The 18,338-nt window shown below is 40.0% G+C and overlaps 2 protein-coding genes across 3 annotated transcripts; one reads left to right on the forward strand and one right to left on the reverse strand.

Moving 5' to 3' along the window:
• Positions 1 to 140: 140 nt before the first annotated feature.
• Positions 141 to 2,807, forward strand: LOC132201810 (mitochondrial import receptor subunit TOM40 homolog 1-like). Its single transcript, XM_059628298.1, has 6 exons — positions 141 to 500; positions 564 to 832; positions 905 to 1,010; positions 1,065 to 1,279; positions 1,870 to 1,966; positions 2,023 to 2,807. The coding sequence occupies exons 1-6, from the start codon at positions 326 to 328 to the stop codon at positions 2,160 to 2,162; spliced, it is 1,002 nt and encodes a 333-aa protein (XP_059484281.1). The 5' UTR covers positions 141 to 325; the 3' UTR covers positions 2,163 to 2,807.
• Positions 2,756 to 18,247, reverse strand: LOC132201802 (mucin-17). Of its 2 annotated transcripts, XM_059628287.1 has the most exons (15): positions 17,723 to 18,247; positions 17,202 to 17,365; positions 11,347 to 11,553; positions 10,877 to 11,101; positions 8,833 to 9,054; positions 8,557 to 8,753; positions 8,102 to 8,331; positions 7,939 to 8,041; positions 7,658 to 7,885; positions 7,341 to 7,597; positions 6,945 to 7,282; positions 5,689 to 6,887; positions 5,532 to 5,633; positions 4,782 to 5,471; positions 2,756 to 4,635 (listed from the first exon to the last, which is right to left on the reverse strand). In XM_059628287.1, coding segments are annotated over exons 1-15 (4,932 nt in total). In that variant the 5' UTR covers positions 17,724 to 18,247; the 3' UTR covers positions 2,756 to 3,866. The 2 variants fall into 2 exon arrangements, with proteins under 2 accessions (XP_059484270.1, XP_059484271.1); XM_059628288.1 differs by lacking the exons at positions 17,202 to 17,365; positions 17,723 to 18,247 and adding an exon at positions 12,106 to 12,902.
• Positions 18,248 to 18,338: the final 91 nt, after the last annotated feature.

The raw sequence follows: 18,338 nt of genomic DNA on the forward strand, positions 1-18,338 counted from the left end.
AAATAATGCAACGTGTTTTTTGCCTTACTATAATGAAAATAATGATGTAATTATTTGCAAAATTAATATCATTTTAGCTTTGTTTAGCTGGCATGTCGATTTTATTGGTAATTTTTAAGCGAAAGTGCTGCCACCTGTAAGGTTACTAACTTTTGTGAGACTGCCATGCTGCTTACCTGCCCGACGAGGACAAAACATCCGTTGTGAATTTGAAATTGATTTTATCGGAGTGATTTTGAAATTGTTGTCTTAACTGACTGCACACATTTCCTCGATTGGGCAGTCTCCGTGCCGGACGTAAAATTAAGCTCGTGCAGTCAGAAAAATGGGAAACGTGATCGCATCAAGTTCGCCGCCCCCGGCAGCGGTCCCCATTCCTCTTGGTCCCTCCGAGGCGAGCCCTGCCGAAGAATCGAAAAAACCTGAAGTCTCCTTACTAAGTAAAGATCCTAACCTCATAAATCCCGGACCCATGGAGGAGCTCCACAGGAAGTGCAAAGGTTTGCTTATCGCCTGATGGTACATAAAATAGAGAAAATTAAAATTGCGCAATGAATTTTCAGAGGTGTTTCCCATGACCTTTGAAGGGGCCAAGTTCATGGTTAACAAAGGAATCAGCCAGCATTTCCAAATCAGCCATACATTGAATATCAGCTCAGTAAACCCAGCGCAGTCAGGGTACAAATTTGGAGCTAACTACGTCGGGACGCAGCAAATCAGCCCCTCGGAAGCTTTTCCTATTTTAGCCGGAGACATCGACCCCAGTGGCACATTGAATGGCAACATCATTCACCTCCTTCACCCCAGGATATTGGGCAGATTTGTGTCCAAGGTATAACTCTATAATTTCTATAATTACTCTCTTAATGTAAAGTCTTTAATTTTTTATGTAAATCTTGAACAGATCCAAAGCAACAAGGTTGTGGGTATGCAGGGCACTTTGGACTACAAAGGTGATGACTTCACCGCCTCTCTGACAGCAGCTAACACAGACATTGTCAATAGTTCTGGTAGATGATTATAAAAATTAAGTAGATTTTAAAAATAACTTCCTCAAATTTTAGGCGTTCTCGTGGGCCATTATCTCCAGTCGGTGACAAAGAACGTAGCACTTGGTGCTGAAATTGCGTACCAGTACGGACCTCAGGTGCCTGGCTTCCATGCGACGGTCATTAACGTTGCTGGTCGGTACGCTTGTGACCAGTTCACGGCCAGTGGAACATTTGGCGCATCAGGTGTTCATGCCTGCTATTACCAAAAGTGCAGTGACACTCTCCAGGTAAAATCATAAACTTCATCAATAATTTACATATGTAATAGTTTTTTTTTTTATGAATGTGTGGATTACAGAAATTAAAAACATTACTTTTCAAAACCTATTCATATTTTTGAAACTATTAAATCTAATAAATAAATATTAACAAGTTATTTCATGTATTTTCTAAGAAGAAATATTATTATTAATTTTTTTTTTGCCATAATTTTTAATTTATCTATTGACGATAGTGGCACTGGGGGAGGTAAATCATGAAATAAATTATGAACTGGGCTGTTCCTTGTGGAAAAGGGTTTTTATGTTAAATGTTTTTAATAATGCACTCAGCCCATCTTTGGGACTCATGAGGTATTTTTTGAGTTCCTTGGGAAGGGTGCAACATTAACTGAGATCCCGAGAACTGTGAGAGTAGAGCTGTCTTTCAGTCTTGTTCTCCCAGTGAAACATCTCAAACACGCACTTTAAATAAGGCTGAAGTTGGTTGTCAATTTTTTTAGTTTAAAAACTTTTAATATTTAAAGCTATGTTTTGCTAAAAATATCTTAATATTTGGTTGAAAAAAAAAATGTATTTTATTCTGGCTTCAAATTTAGATTGGAGTGGAAATGGAAACAAATTTAAGGATGCAGGAGTCAACAGCACAAATTGGCTACCAGATTGATCTTCCCAAAGCTAATTGTGTTTTCAAAGGTTAATTAATTTAAATTAAAAAAAAAAAGAAAAATGTAAAATCCTTTTAATCACAGGCATGGTTGACACCTCGTGGACTGTTGGAGCGACGTTGGAGAAGAGACTGCTGCCCATGCCATTCACGCTCAGCCTCTGTGGGCAAATGAACCAGCGCAACGGACAGTTCCGTCTCGGCTGTGGTTTTATTCTAGGCTGAGCAGATTATGTGTGTGCATGTTAAGCAGAAATAGAAATGTTGTTTTGTTCAAAAAACAAGCAAAAATAAAAAGAAAGAAACAGTTGAATTTCTTGTTAGCCGCCTGACTTGAAACAGGTGGCGGTCGGTGGCTTTTCGACCAATTAGTTTTTTCTGTTAATGCGTGAGAATTTATTGCATGCCTCCAACTGTTTGATTTGACAAAAATTTAATTCTGTTTTAACTATTAAATTTAGTTACTTTAAGCAAATAGTATGATAAGGGGCATCAAATCTCGGAGGCATGCAACGCACAAGACCGCCACTGCTTTAAGCATTACTAAGCCACCACATTCTCACTACCGCATTTCTTGCAATTGTCTCAACTCGATTACTGTTGGCTGACTAGTCAGGAGCTCCTAAAATTTATCAATAAAAAATAGTCTTTGCCTCATATCCATCGAAGGCTAAGTTTTGTCTAATTTATTTTCTGATTTATCAGATTGCTGCCTGATAAACTCTTTATTAAAACGATGAGCCAGAAAATTCTCATTTCAGAATTATTAACAGTTTTGCCTAGAGATCCTCTAGTTTGGTCACGGTGATGTCAGTAAATAAATAAAATGCAATTTTTTGTTTACCATAAATTTTACTTGCCACTGGAAGTTGAATCATACTAAATTGATTAAACACAATAATACATAATTATTTGGGTGAAAATTGCTGATGAAAAAGAGCACTGTTGCAAGTCAAGATTGGTTGTCAACAAGAGTGCGAGTTCGCACCTTTTATAAGGCAAAATTCAATCATCTTCCAAGTTGGGCATGACGCGAATATTAAGACAAGACCTAGAAGATCCAAGCAACTTGGAACAGATTGGTTTGGTTTCGGAAAGTATAACTTCCACATTCCATATAGACAATAAATCTCAGTTATCACATTGGTACAAATCATGGCTTGCTTACAGACAGTATTAATTATTCTGGAGAATTTTAATTCGTTACAGTATTACGTAATATATTTTTGAAGACTAAGCAGATCGAAGACTTGGTGAATAAAGTTAATTTTTTTTTGGAATGACAAAATCTTTGGCCAACTGAATGCGTCAATAACATGGTTACATAATTTACAACTATTATTGTCTACCAACAAACGACATAATTATTGAGTATTTGGAGCATTTTGAGCAAAATATTTAACAAAAAATTTTAACAGTAATACTGCATGATTAATGAATTTAATTAGTGAATATTATTAGCTATATTTGTACGCTTCTGATCTTAATTAGTATATAAATTTTGATTTTAACATACTTTTTAATATTTTGGAAAAGTTATTACTTTTTAAATTAATACGCATCCACGAAAACAAATAGGCAGGTATAATAATATTATTTGTCACTAAGCTGGAAAATTTAATTCTACATTTCAATTAGAGATTGTCAATCCTGTGAAAAAAACGCAATCAAAGTGGCACTAATTAAAAAGCTTCGGTGCTATAATATTGTGTATTTACACAGTAAGCAAAAATAAAATGGCAATTATATGGCAATGTAAATTGAATCATTACAGTGCAGACAGTCTTAACAAAACAAACGTTTGTGCTCAAAAACCGGGAGGCTACACCCCAGCTGAACAGAAATCAGGTATACTATCATATTTTATTATATAAATGGAAATATTCTGGAATTGTGAATACTTTCTTAAGGGTTACAAGAGGGAGTGTGTTAGTCGCAGTTGGCACTTGATTGACTATCCTTTGACTCCGAGTGACTTCTTGACCTGATGCCTCCCAAACGCTCGGTCAGTGAGACTGACCTTGTAAATGGCCCACTGGGAGGACATTCGTCTACGGGAGAAGGTTGAAGCCTAGAGTGCCCTGCCTTGTGCTTCAGTCTTTCCACAATGTCATCATCCTTATCAAGGGCTAAGTTTTGAGTGTTGTACTTTTCTCTCAACTTCATGCGTCTCTCCTCCTTATACCTCTCTATTCGCTCCCTCCGCATCGGATCGTCCAAGTCCAGGTTGGCTACACTTTTCGGAATATCAATGGCAGCACTGGGAGTGGGTTTTGTTGGACTCAGTGGAGGTTTGCCACTCACAACCGACTCATCCATCTTTTCTGGCTGGTCTCTCGGCTCAGACATGTCGGGCAGCGTGTTGACTCTGGTCATCTCTCTCGCGGTCTCGTTGAATCTTTTCTCGTCCAACGACCCACTCATGGCCGACGCCAGCTGACTTTTGACCGCTTTGGAGCGCAAACATGGAGGCAATGACTTATTGGCCTCTTCAAACCTGTTCAACAATTCTTTGACGCTGACCTTGCGATTCTCCAAACGCCTTGTGTCTGCCACACTCAAGGTCTTAGCGGGCTCTGAACTTCTCCTCAAAGTCAAAGTAAGTCGAATTGCGCTTGATGTGGGTGCAGAGATAGGCCTATCGTCTTGGACAACTTTGGAACGGAGCTCTACCCCAGTGGAGGGCGTCTCCTCAACACTGAAACAAGTCAAGAAAAAAAACTATCAATTAATTTTTATGCAAACTGAAATTTTGAGCTAAATTGGCAGGGCCATATTTTAAGCAGTAGACCCTCCTTATATAACAAAATTGCAGAAATTTTTAATTTGATTATAAAAATGTACCTGGCTGATTCACTAATAGGTTCCAGCATTGCTTCAGGATCCGAATCTGCGCCAATGTGAGTCTCTAGAAGAACAGGACTAGTGGGAGTAAGCAAGCCCCTTTCAGGTGTCTGAGGTCCAGTGGTGGCTGACTGTGTTCTGCTGGAATCTTCGACTGTCACAAATGTCAAAGTTTTGCTTTGGTCAGGAGTAATACAAGTCGGAGTAGATCGAGTCGCTGGTGAATTTTCCACTGACCCTTTTGTCTTCAAACCCTGAAGACATAGACTGAGAGCTTCCAAGTTATTCAGTTGCTCGTTGACGTTGGTGGAGCATTCGCTCGATTCACTGGACAGACACGAACTGATGCCTGACTTTGCGCCTGGTTCGTCTGGACTGGGAGTTACATTGCTTCCTGGAGTGGTAAGGCCTGAAGGAATGGGATTGGTGGAGGAGAGAGGGTCGACGCCAGAACTGGTGGCGCTGCTCAGACTGGTCAAGGAGCCGTCAGAATCGATCAGAGGCATGGCTGTTGTTGTGCCTTTCTGGGAGGTGTGGGACGAGATTGCCAGACTTGACGGAGGGGACGCGCAAAGGCGGTGTTCAGATCTGCTGGGACTTCCACAAGGGCTTGCATCTGCTCTCACTCTCTCCAGTTCTGTATTGATGCGACGCTCTCGAACCAATTCCCGGCCAATTTCACAGTCAAACCTTAAAGGTTATATTTATATATTTAGAATCATTTTGATGCATGAAATCAATAAATAATACCTTCGTCGCAAATCTTCAGAATCTACAGATTGATTAAGTGGTGACCACGACTTTCTGGCATTTTCGACCATTGGTGATGATGCACTAATTACACCAGTTGAACTAGAAATTATTTGTGATAAAATGTTTCTTCGCAAAAAAAAGTTATTTTTCTTACCTTCTTCTCATGAACTCTGTCACTTTAGGGGGAGATTCACCAGTTGGAGAGATTTCCATGAGATCGTTGACCTCGGCCACAGACCGCCTGAAGAACTTGACCTGCTGATACACCGCCTCTCCATCAACACCCACTTCGGTGTTTATGTCAATAGGTGCAATTTGCATATCCTCAGGGGTCGGTGTAGCCACAGGCGTGTCTTCCGTCTTGCTCATAGGAATGATATTCTGATAGACCAGTTTTCCTGCCCTCTCAAGTTTTTCCCAGTTGCCAGATGCAATGTTGTCATACAGGCCTTCGATGGTCAGGTCTTGAGGTGTCACCTCCCCAGAGTTGGGCTCATTGTCGCTCAGCAATTGAGTGTACCTTGGAGGTGTTGTAGGTGTGGTGAGACCTGAACTTCCAGAGCTCTGAATTCCTTTCGGGTTGCGTTCATTAACGGCACACAATTTGGCGCAAGATTCCGAGTGCTTTTGCATCACTTCGTAATCCGAATCGCCAGTGTGCATATTGCTGTGCACGTCTGAGTCAGATATACTAGTTTGCAGGCTGGGACCTTCAGGGAAAGTCAAATTTGAAACGCTGGGTTCTGGAGAGTCGATGTACCGGAGTTCGTCAACTTTTACAACAAAATTTTTTGACGTGTCAATTTTTGACCTCTTACGAGAACTAGGCGAATTTGTGCTCATTTTACGATTTTTCTTTGGTGATGGATCAGCAGATGACATGTCCTCTACTTGGGCTCTGGGCACATACTTCAGTTTAGGACTGTTCTTGGCCTTAACTCTCTGACTGAACGAGGAGGCGACAGAGTTGCTTGGACTTTCAGCAGATGTCGAAACAAGGGTCTCGTCTTCGGAGAAAATACGCATTTCATTGTCTTCCAGGTCAAAGTTCAACTGGATTTCACTAAGGTCCAAACTATCATCATCATCTTGCTTTGCAGAAAGCTGGTCAAAGTAAGAGTCATGGGACACCGATCTGTTGTGACTAGGCTTTGAGGATAAAAACGAGGTGTGCACCATGATAGAGGGCAATGGTCCCAAGGGAGATTCTGGACTGGCAACCTCAAGGATTGTCGAATTTCGAGCCGATCCCTGAGCTGAATTTTTGCCGCTTGAGTTGAGGGATTCTGCGCTCTTGATTGGTCGTAGAGGTCGCTTGGGCTGGAGGACTTCCGACTCCAAAACTTTCATTTCCTACAGATAAAAATTCAAAATGAATAAACTAAATAAAACTAGCTACTGAATATTTACTCTTTCAAGCATGGGAGCTGAAATTCGAGATGTAGAAATTTTTGTGGATCTCACAGAACCTGTCGAGCGAACTTTGCTTCCAAACAGAGACCGCCACCCTAGAGGCGATCTCTTGGCTTTGAGGCTACTATCTCTTTTTCGAGAACCACCAGGCAAGTCAATGACTGTGTGATACTTTTCAGGTAGCTTAGACGGCCCACCACCGACTTCGATGTACTCTTGCAAATGTGATGCTTGACCAAGAGCTCTCTTCCTAGCCTCTTCCAGGGTTAGCAATTTGGTAGGTGTTGAAATCGCCAATGACTTAGGCCTGTTGGAGAGCCTCAATGTTGAAGTTGCTGCGATTTATCATGTGTGAAAATCATTTCTTTTTTTAGTGTTTCAAAAAATGATCACCTTGCTCAGATATTTGTGGAGTGTTGGGTGCTGCCGGTAGTTTATCACAGAAGATAAGGTCTGCACAGCAAACAAGAAACTCAGTAACTACAGCCTGCACGCCAACGCCCTGCAGTGCAGCCACTCCACCGACTTCTAGCTCCTTGCAGCGGAGCAAATTAGGGGCCCACACGATGGCTACATTTCTCGGGGTCATTCCAGTCTCGTTACCTCGAGAGGCCACATGAGCTAAATGCTTAATCAAATACTCCAGGGTCCTATGCAAAATGAAAAGTTTAACAAATGTAATTTTATTTTCGGAAAAAAATATCAAGTACCTGTAGTGAGGAGGAGGAAGTTTCTGCACAGCCTCCCTCATTTTAAAAAGTCTTTCATTCTCCGATGACTGAACAGCAGCCACGAAGTGTGAGTACAGCTGATACGTACAAAGGGGATTGGGAAGTTCACGAAAGTACATTTTGAGCAGTGATGCGACAGAATGTATGTCTTGAGTAATTGTGCTGTCATCATATAAAGCTGGTATTCTGTCTTCGTCAAAAGCATTCCTGTGAATGTAACAATTTAGTGGGCCCAGTCTTTTGGATAACTTCACAGTTACCTCAGCTTTTGAATATTTGACGTTACTCCAGAGAGCCGATAAATTCCATCAACAATGCCCCGAGTCTCGATAAATTCCGCACAACACTTTAGCACCATTGGAACTGGAAGATAAAAAACATTATAAATATTATTTAAATGAGGTTGGTTTTTTATTGACATACTTTCATGCCCAGAATTTTGAAGATGTTCTCCTAAATCACAACCAAAAACCCGTTCTTTGAGAATGCCCGACTGTTTTAACCTTCGTCTTGAGGGCCGATTTAGGATGAAACTTCTAAAGAAGGCAATAAGTTTTCCATGTTTGCGTAGCACCGGTTTGCTTGGTTGAATAGCCTCAGCAGCCTGGATGGCTGGCACAATTGGTGGGTTCATAGGATTGTACAAGGCTAGGCTGGAAAAAAGTAAAAGAATAAACATTACAAATTTTTGAAATTTTTAATAAAAAAAAAATTCCATACTTGCTATACAAAAATTTAGAGAAAAACAAAAATTTAAAAATGAGCATAAATAAAGTTACAAATAAAGAATATTTAAACAATAATTTAAGACTAGTTCTGTGAAATATACAAACTTAAAAGATACAAACTAAAAGAGGACATTAAAAATTACAATATACCTGTGAGAAGGACCAGGATACGAGGAGGCACAGGCTGGAGGAGGTGCCGCGGAGAGATGCAGATTCTTGGGCACCTTCTCGCCAATCACGGCAACCGTGTCGCAGGGGAAAAAGCCCACTTCGAAGCCTCGTTTTCCTCGCCACCAGACGCTCTCCACGGCCGGCGGCATATCAATGACAGAAATCATGTCGCCAACCTGCATTCATTTCACGTCTCATTAGCAAATCGGCGTCGGAAAAAGGAGAAAGAAAGCGGCCTATTATATATACACGCACCTCAAACGAGATTTCATCGGCGGCCTGGGCCACGTAGCGCCGGATGGCATACGCGGCAGCCACTGCCGGTGTGTTGATGGCATTGTCCTCTGTCACAATTAGCCGGTGTCCGCGATTGTCCAGCTCGAGCCAATTCAGCACCGGGCCGCAATTGATCGTGCTGCCGGCCAACTCGGAGAACTTGCTCAAGTAGTCGCTCAATGCATTGCTTTGTTTCGCATCCTGTAATGTATTTTTTTTTTTTTTTTAAATACGTCATTGAGATGGAAATTTAATTTAAAAGAACAAAATTTTTAATTTTAAATGTATCGAAGTTTCCAGAAAAAAGTGAAGACATAATTATATAATGTTGGCGTTACAAAATTTATCTTCATGTGTTCATCACTTGCGTTTACCTAACGTGTTTGCTTGCACGTCAAGCCACTTTTGCGCGTTTCATGAAGCCTAAGCATTGCTGAAAATAACCGTTTGCTCGCAGCAAAATTTCTAGCTTGCTCAGTTTTATTTTGAGTCGAGGTTGAAAATTAACTCAAGAATTTCAGCAGGCGCGGATATTGCTCAAAATTAAGACGGCTCAGTTCTATAAAAAGAAAATGCCTAATGCAAATGGCAAAGTATCTAACTAAAAAGTCCATCTCTTAGCTGATATAAATTAAAAGGTGTAAAGACGACGACGTCTTCAGAGAGCACCCAATGTTTTTCTAGTTATCTGCGATTATGTGCAGTAAAAGTAATTTACGACATCGATAAAGTTTGTGTGTTTCAAATGCGTCGGTCCATCTTCTCAAGGGCCAGGGCATTAAAATCGTGCCGGGTTAACATGCATGGGGGGCCAGCAGCAGCTCTTTAAAGTAGTTAATTTAAGAGATGGCGCGTCTTTCAAGAGGTCACAATTGGTGCTCGTTTTTATAATCGGACTCGATGATTTCAGATGAGGGACGGAATTCCTTTGAGCCTGAATCACAGCCGAGATTGGATATTTGATATTTTGATGTGTTAATCGCAGATATACACGCTGGGGCGTGTGACGTTGCGAGAGCCATTCAGATTATGCAAACGTTTGCTTTTGTTCGCTGCATTTATGAATAATTAACGCGAGCCTTGGGGACAAATGGCAAATAAAAAAGGGGAAGAATCTGCATTTTTACTTAACAAGGGATGTTCAACATTTGTCGTATCTCTTTCGCAAGGTTTACGAGCAGATATTTGAACTAAAAAGGTGCCAATTAATGTAGAGATCTAACGTCACTGTTAACTAAATAAATAGTTCAAGGCGCGTTTCGCAAACTCTATCCTTTAATTCCTGTTATCGCTTTTTACTATCAACTCGTTAAATACCGAGGCGACATTATAAGTTTAAAGAGCAGATCCGTCGAGTTGAGTTCAATTTTCCGAGACGAATTATTATTCAAATTGCAATTTAACATTCTGTTAAGCGACGAGCAGCTGCTGCGTCAATTTAATTCGCATTCGTTTCAACTCGAGCTAGCCAGTGGAATAGGAAATGAGAGACGATGGAATTCGTTTTTTACGCAGCATACATAAAAGTTTCGGGACGCGGTTTTGGCGCTGCTGCCATTTTAGGAGCACGCACAAGGATGTGGGCGAGTGAGAAGACACAAAAAATGCCAATGATTTTTTTTCCTGAGCGCCAGCATCTCATTCTCTCATGATACATATCACACGCGCACATATGGGATAGGCAAAGGAAGTTTGTATGACGTCTAATGTGCGCGAGAGGATCCGCCGCCCGTGAGCTCACTTAACAGCGCTCGGCAGATGCAAATTACATTATCAAGACTGCGCCGCCTGTAACCGAGTTGTCGTCTGCGCGAATTGCAAACCAGCAAAGCAGAAGGGAAAATTTCCAAAAGGGAGGCAAAATTAACAACAAAATTTCTCACGCCTTCCGAATGTAAATTTCCCCATGATTAATAACGATGAAAATTAATGCTGACTAGAGAGGGAAATTGGATTTTGATTGTGGGAAAATTCAAACAATGGTGACGGCAGAGAAAAATAAATAAATTCTATTTGAACTGACCTCCCGTTGCTGCTGCGGATCGGCCACCAGCTCAGGCAGACCGGAAAACTTTCTATCGTAAATGCAGCGGTGCAGTTGTTGGTCAAGGGTACAGAAATCCTTGAAGTAGCGCCTGAGCAGCCAGGAGCGACCCTGAGAGGTCACCTGCACGCAAAATGGTGCGTTCCCGGCCTCGCCATCCTCTTCCACACCCAGAGGCTTCAACTCCTCCGAGTAAAGTTGCACCTGAAAATTTAAAAAAGAAATTATACAATATGTAGAAAATTTTTCCTTAAAATTGCTTTATTTTTACACATTTTAAGAAAATAATGATGGTAATTTGCAAAGAGTTTCATTCATTTGTAGATTCAACTTTTTTTACATTAAAGGTAGAATTAGTGTGTTTTTAATTGAAACTCGGCTATACTATAATAAATTTTAATGTTTTTTTGGACGATTAATTAAATTAGAGGAAAATAACTAAAACTGACCTGGAGTGGTCCAAGTTCGACGTGGTCGTAGTGGAAGTGGGCGCACTCGTCGAGCCTTGGAAACCTGGCAGGCAACTCTTCGCTGCCTGAGCAGAGCGAGCTGGGGGCACTGGAGGCGGCGGCGGCGGCCGCACCGGCCGTCACGTGCTGGATTCGGATCGAGCCTCCCCTCGAGGTGCCCATTTCGGAGGTGGCACACAGGCCACTCTGAAACAAACGCCAAGTGCAAAATTAGTCTTGAGTGCATGTCGAAAAGCCGAGAGGTTTCTCAGCTGCTCTCGTCTTTTCGCAGGCCTGTGTAAACAAACTACTCGGCGCGGTTGAATCATTTGGTTTTCAGCAAAGCTTTGCAAAACATTCTTGGACTTTTCAATAAATAAATAAGAAACGAAAAATAAACCAAACTTCAAAATATTTTCAGTGGGATTTAAGAGATTAAATTGGACAAGATTGATTCTTCATGGATTTGCTTCGATGATTTATAATCCAAAATGAAATTAAACGAAGAGGTCTAATAAATAAATTTTAATTTCAGGATTTAAATTACATGAGGTTTGAGTAAAAACCTTAAACAATTATAAGATGGAAAACGTTTAAATATTTTAAAAGGTTCCAAGAGATGGAAAACGGCATCCCGGTTTTTTCCAACCGGAACTCGACGGGTGAGAGGCTCTTTGAACTTGGAAAGTGGAAAAAAGGCAACAAACCAGCCCTTGAGGAGGGAGGGTGTTTGCGCGTGGGTTTGAAAAGAACTCTTACGGTGCAGCACTCCCTCGCCACCTCCAGACAGGAGCCAAACATACGCTCCGTGTACCGCCTTGTCTTGGCCATGCCTCGCAAGCGCGCGACTTTATGCAATCTTATCTTTTGCAGCGAGCCATGAAAAATAAATTAACGCCGCTTTTGCACGCAACAAGCATTCGCCGAATGCACCTCCGATCGATCGGCGAGGGAACGCAATCGCTGCTGCCCCATTTACTCGAGCGAAAAAATTCGCCGCCCAAAAATGGAAGGAGAAGAAGAAGTGCAGGTGATCAATCGGCAAAGGTTTCGCTCGACTCGCACCGACGGCCAAGTCAATAAAAAGTCAAGTGACCAAAGCGGACCGTTTTCTTGAATTTGGATGTTTTAATAAAATAAAAAAAATATGGTAAAATTTGAATCAGATCAGTGCGAATTTTAAAGAAGCAAAAGCACACCTGTGAGATTCTTCCAGAAGCTCTCTAAAAATTCCTAGAAAAAGCCAAAAGATTTGTGCAATAGGCAAATATTTGCGATAAAAAGTTACCTTCGAATAGAAAATATATTGAAAATTTTAGCTCAATTAGAAAAAGTTACAGTGCAAAGTTTGAGAGGTAGAAAAAGTTCACATATAGATATGAAGCATTGACCGCTCGAATGCCTAATTTGTGCGGCCAGAGTTTAAAAATGCAAATTCGAACGCGGCAGCAAATGAAGCCGAGCGAAATTTGACAAACTGATCACGGAGCGGCGTCGGCAGCAAAGGAAATGCAGCGGCAGGAAACGCTCCCTCGGGAAGGTCCGATTTCAGAAAAATGACGCCGCCCGAGCGGACTGGCGTGAGCACCAGCGGCAGGCCAAAACCAAAATATGCCCCGGCAGCAAGGGTTGGCCGCTGCCGAGGAATTAAGGGTAGCAGGCATGCGCCCCATCGATCTGCGTTGGCTTCGCGCGCGCCTCAGCTCCAGTACTACTGCTCTAAAATAAGACAAAGGCAGCATCCCTTGTTTAGGCAAAGGCCCGGTCCAGCCTCTTTCATTTCCCAACGCGAGTCGGTTTTTTCTTCCAATTAGTCGCAATTCCTTTCATTTCGCCCACTTTTATTCACATTGAAATAAAAAATTAGGTTCTTTGATCCAAATGTGTAGACAAGTTCCAAAATGAAAACAAATTCTGATGATTTGAAAAAGTTCTGCTTCAAGCAATTTTGGAGATTTTTTAATTTTTACTAAAATTAATAAAAATCGCCTCAATCAATTTATCAAAAATAAAATTCAATAATAAAATCCACCAACTTCAAAATTAAGTGCAACCTTTTTTCAATCTAATTAATTAGGAAAGATTTGGTGATTTGGAATTTCTGTGCTATCTTAACGAGCTGAGCATGAAGTTTCCATAGAAAAATAATTAAGCTTCAAACTTGCTTTGTGTTGTAAAAACTACATAGTTTCAGTGAAATATTAAGATTGATTCCCTCCTTAAAATCAAGTAATTGTTCCCCAGTGGCAAATAAATTGAAATTTCAAGATGAAAAAACTACAAGCACTTTTTTAAGTAGTTTATGCATCAAAATGAAATATTTTGTCACTTTTCTAAAAAAAAATTATTCTGAAACGAAACACACTCGACAAAACGTCAATCTATTTAATTCTGTTCCTAAATTGAAATCGGTGCCGGGAAGGGAGGACGCTTCTTTGATCCCCATTTAGACTGGCGGAGGAAGCACCCCCGAAATATCAACCATCAATTCAACTGAGCGCACCTTCAGTACCTTTGGCTTTTTATAGAAACAAGACTCGGTTTTCTTATTTTAGACGCGCGGGCTGCCAAAACAAATTGTTGTTTGGTTTCCGCCCTGTCATTTCTCGCGATGCGGATGATGCGTTAATTGATCGATCAATACAAATAGACGTACGTACGAAAAGCAATTAATAAAAATTAGGCGCGGTCTTTAAAGGGTCTGGAAACCTCAAAATCAAATTAACAATATCCGGAGGGATTCAAACAATTTAATTTTATGACAAACATTCATTTCAGAATTTTACTAAAAACTACCACTCAAGGGAAACTTTGGAAGTAAATTACTTATAAAATTTAAAAAAAAAAAACCTTATTTTGTTATTTTGATTTTCTGAAACTTGCAGGAATCTTTAAAATGAAGAAATTGGAATTAATTTTAATAATACCAAAATTTTCTCATGATTTTTTCTTCTTCTTATATTCCTATAGTAAATAAACGTTGAATGGAAACTAAAAATTAATCTGAATAATGAGCGTCGGCTGTGCCAGACTTTGCCTTGCAAGTGGTCCATCAGTGAAATTGATTCGAACAAGCCGTGCACCTGCGCCTCCTCTGGGGTTCGCCTTGAAAGTCGCACAGCAAGCAAGTGGCATGCGCCGTTGGAATTTTATTAGGCGCGGACAATACCTTGGGAAGATTTAATAAATTGGCTGTTGACCCATTTAACTGCCGGCGGCGCAGACTCCGCGAATTACTCGCACTCGGCACGTAAAAACGACCAATTTTACGCTGGAATAAATAATTCTTGGAAATTTATTGGATCAATAAATTGACTTCAAATTTACTAATGGCGATCCTCATTTTAATTTGACCCACTCTTGATCATCCGATTTGAGCTAAAATTGGCCGATTGGTTGGATTGCGATATTAATTCTAGCCAATTTTAACAAGTTGTTTGCAGTTAAAGCTATTATTAAATAATATAAAATATTGTGCTTTGAATTTGAAATCAGTTTTTCCTCAATGGATTTTGCGAGTTATTTATTGTTAAAGAAAAAGCAATATTCTGCTCTTTTTTTCTAAAACAATAAAGAACTCACAAAACCCATCCAGGAAAAGCCGATTTTAAATTCAAATCACAGTGAATCAACCCTCAATCGTGATTTTCTACCATAAAATTTAACAAATTAAATATTTTTCTAGCAGAAAAATTAATATTCAGGCTCCAAAAGGTCACCTTCAACTTTGGTCACCATTGCAAAGTTTGTTCTCTACAACTTTGGTAACAGGAACATCTTGAACATGATAATAATTCCGTTTTTTTTTTTAATCAACCTTCAAAAAGATTTCAAACTTCCCTGTCAAATAACAATTTTAATAATAATTTTAATACTTTTCCATGATATATCCTCCACTACTTTTATACAATCAGCCAATTTTTATCCAAATCTATTTTCCAAAATGGTCAAAATGAAATGAAAAACACTGATTTTTTTCGCTATACAAAAATTTGTAAATAAAATATGAACAAAATCGGAGCTGATTTATATTCCGTTGGCGAGTTCTTTAGCTTTCTTCCTCAAATGACAACCATTAATTAAAAAAATTATCTTACACAGATGGTTAGATAATAACGCGTCTCACGTCAGCCACCGGACCGGACGGCAGTCGCAAAGAAAGCTCTTTCTTGTCTTGTGGTCGCGCGCGCAGAGAAAGTTTGCCCTTTTCGCAGAAGCCCGACCCGTTTGGTTATTTACTCAAAACCACTTGAGTCGAATTATGATTCATAATATGGGCGATGTACATTGCATGCAATCATTGGATGCGATTCGCTGGAGGAAAATGAGGCAGAGACCGCTTCCGCCGTTGCGCCGATCGGATGCAGCGAATTTTCATGTCTGACGAAACTGCATTTGAACGAATAATAAAAAGTTCCAGGCTTTTATGCCAAGTAGAAAGAAATTAATATATGACGATTTGCGACCGCAATGCTGCCTTTCGTGGCGGTTTTAGTAACAGTAGGGTAAATAACCACTCGGTCAGTAACTGTAAGGTACGATTATAATGTGGTGAAAAAAAAGAATGAAATGACAAGGACACGGTGAACTGCAAGACAAGAATTGATACAATGATTTTAAAACCCAAGGATTTTCAATAAAATAATTAATTATTTTATTTTTAAATTATTAAGAATTTTATATGTTAGGGGCATTAAATAGCAATAATTTATAATTTCGTAATTATTTTTATAAAAATAGTTTGTAAAATTATGGTTGCATTAAATTTTATTTTTTATGTTTTGATTGATAATTAATTATAATATTAATTTAAATAATAATTTTGGCCATTTTATGATTTGCTAATGTAATGGGTTTTTTAAAATATAAATTTTGTATATTTTGGAATGAAAATGAGAATAATTGCCTTGAAAAGCGACTCTGAAAGGTGACACTTGAAAGCAGCGTTGGTTTTTTTCTCTCCACAAAGTTGACATTCTAGAAGCGCGGCACTCACTGCGTACAAGCTTGGTTGATTTTTAAATAAAAGCGACTCTTTATTCTTTTTTAAATCTGCTCGCATTTTGCATCTCCCGCATGAGGATCGATAGGCGACTTTTCGGCACTGGCAAGGTGCCGACTGTAAACTTACAACCGCTGCGAAACGATTACGTGTCAAACTTTGCAGTGTTGATCAAAGTAAAGAATGCGTCGCACTGAAATTTGCGCCCCAAAGTCTGCAAAATCTCAACTAACAGTCCCATAAAGTTCAAAAAACGTCCACTGAAGGTTTTTTGTTAGCTTTACAGTATTTATAAACCTTTTTTTATCAATTCTTCTTATATTAAGTATTAATTCCTTTCAGAAAATTTTAATTATATTTGCTTCATTTTTCAACTTGGAAATAAATTTCTTTTAATTCCTCCTGACAAATATATTTCAACAAATTTAAAATCTTATTAAGAACAAAATAATTATTAAAAATTCAAATTTGTTGTAAGTCTGGTCGCTGTCCCGAAGAACTTTGATTGTCAAACCCATTTTTGTGTAATCATTCTAATTTTTTCCGGCATTGCGGTCGAGGCATAACTGATTCTTTCCACTTGGACTGTTTGATAGAATTTTCGCAAAAACAGTTAGCGAATCCATTAAAGAATCTCACGGGCCATTAAAAAGCATGAAGCACTTGATTTCTCTGCTTTGCTCAGGCCGGTGGCAAACATCATTAGCTCTCATTTGGGCGGTGCAGTTGAAAGAAAAGGTGCTGCGTCAGTTGGTTAATGAGAGGAGCCCATTGAGAGAGAATCTCGCCATTTCCAGGCAAAGCCGTCTTCGACGAAAACAAACAATAAAAAAATATAAAAAGGGTCTCTCACCATGGCTGTGTAAGACGGATCTATGTTGTCAAGACATCTGGCTCTGCGCTGGCTTGAGCGCAGGGCGGCCGTGCCAGATGGGCCAGCTGCGTGCCCAGGGGCAGTGTCGGCCACCTTCAGTGGAGCGGCTACCCCTCCCGAGGACCTCCGGTATCCAACAGACACTGCAATTAAAGGCAAAAGTAATTAATAATGTAACTATTAGAAGAGAAAATAATAATGGAATAAATTGGAATAAATAATTCATTAGTAAAATATTAATAAATTCTTGTTTCCTTTTGATAAATAAAAGCATTATATTAAAAAAATCCCATTTTTTAGTTAATTCATTAATAATTATTATTGAAACTCTTCTATTATAGTTATAATAATAATAATAATTCAAAAAATTATTAGAATTGAAACAGGTTTGAATTTGTTTATTTTTTTGAATTAATTATATAAGTTATGTATTGAAAAAATTTTGACTTACATAATGATAAAAAAATAATGACTTCTAATTAAATTTAACACCGACTTACTTATGCTATGCTTGAGAAGTTTTGGTCAGCAAATTTAGGTAGTTCAGGTCTTGGATCCTGTACGTCTCGGTGGACTCATTTTGGTCTCATCAGCGTCGTCAAGGACTCGGTTCGACAAAAAAGGTATTCCCGGGCGTGACTCACACCCTCTGCTCAGTCCTGCGACGATCGATCACAACCCTTTCATCTCGGGGTGCAGTTGCAAAGCGGGTCAGTGCATCTGGAGTATCTGGATGCACTCGCTCGTTTTACCAGGCGTCTCGACAAAGAAGAAGGTTGGGCGTGCCAAATAAAGGGGTCTTCGCACCCGTTCGCGGCACAAGGGCTCTGGAAGGGCGGCAGGTGTCGGAATTCGGTTCAAGGACTTCTACCTGGGATGGTCCGCCCTGTTCGCCTGCTGTTCCAAACGACGGCCAGCGGACATGCCGTGACGGCGACGGTGTTCACTAAACTTGCTGCTGGTCGGTCCGCTTGCCTTGTTTTTTGCTTTCCAGTGGGTTGGATGAGTTGTGTGGTGGGATGCGCCAGCCGAATGCGACAATCTTTCTTCGGACAGGTGACAGCAGGGTCCGCGAGGGGCGCTGCCTTTTTGCTGGTGGAATTTGGTAATTTCGAC

Source organism: Neocloeon triangulifer, unplaced genomic scaffold (assembly GCF_031216515.1).
Source record: "Neocloeon triangulifer isolate White Clay Creek 2 clone unplaced genomic scaffold, ASM3121651v1 ptg000014l, whole genome shotgun sequence".
In the NCBI taxonomy this organism is placed as follows: Eukaryota; Metazoa; Arthropoda; class Insecta; order Ephemeroptera; family Baetidae; genus Neocloeon; species Neocloeon triangulifer.

What these genes read in the sequence shown, in the direction of transcription:
- LOC132201810 (XM_059628298.1), top strand. Translation starts at nt 326, where the DNA reads ATGGGAAACGTGATCGCATCAAGTTCGCCGCCCCCGGCAGCGGTCCCC. An exon ending in TGGGCAGATTTGTGTCCAAG is followed by an intron (nt 833 to 904) that starts GTATAACTCTAT and finishes AATCTTGAACAG; the next exon opens with ATCCAAAGCAACAAGGTTGT. An exon ending in AGCTAATTGTGTTTTCAAAG is followed by an intron (nt 1,967 to 2,022) that starts GTTAATTAATTT and finishes TTTTAATCACAG; the next exon opens with GCATGGTTGACACCTCGTGG.
- LOC132201802 (XM_059628287.1), bottom strand. An exon ending in CTTCCTCCTCCTCACTACAG is followed by an intron (nt 7,598 to 7,657) that starts GTACTTGATATT and finishes CATTTTGCATAG; the next exon opens with GACCCTGGAGTATTTGATTA. An exon ending in ACAGAGTTCATGAGAAGAAG is followed by an intron (nt 5,634 to 5,688) that starts GTAAGAAAAATA and finishes AATAATTTCTAG; the next exon opens with TTCAACTGGTGTAATTAGTG.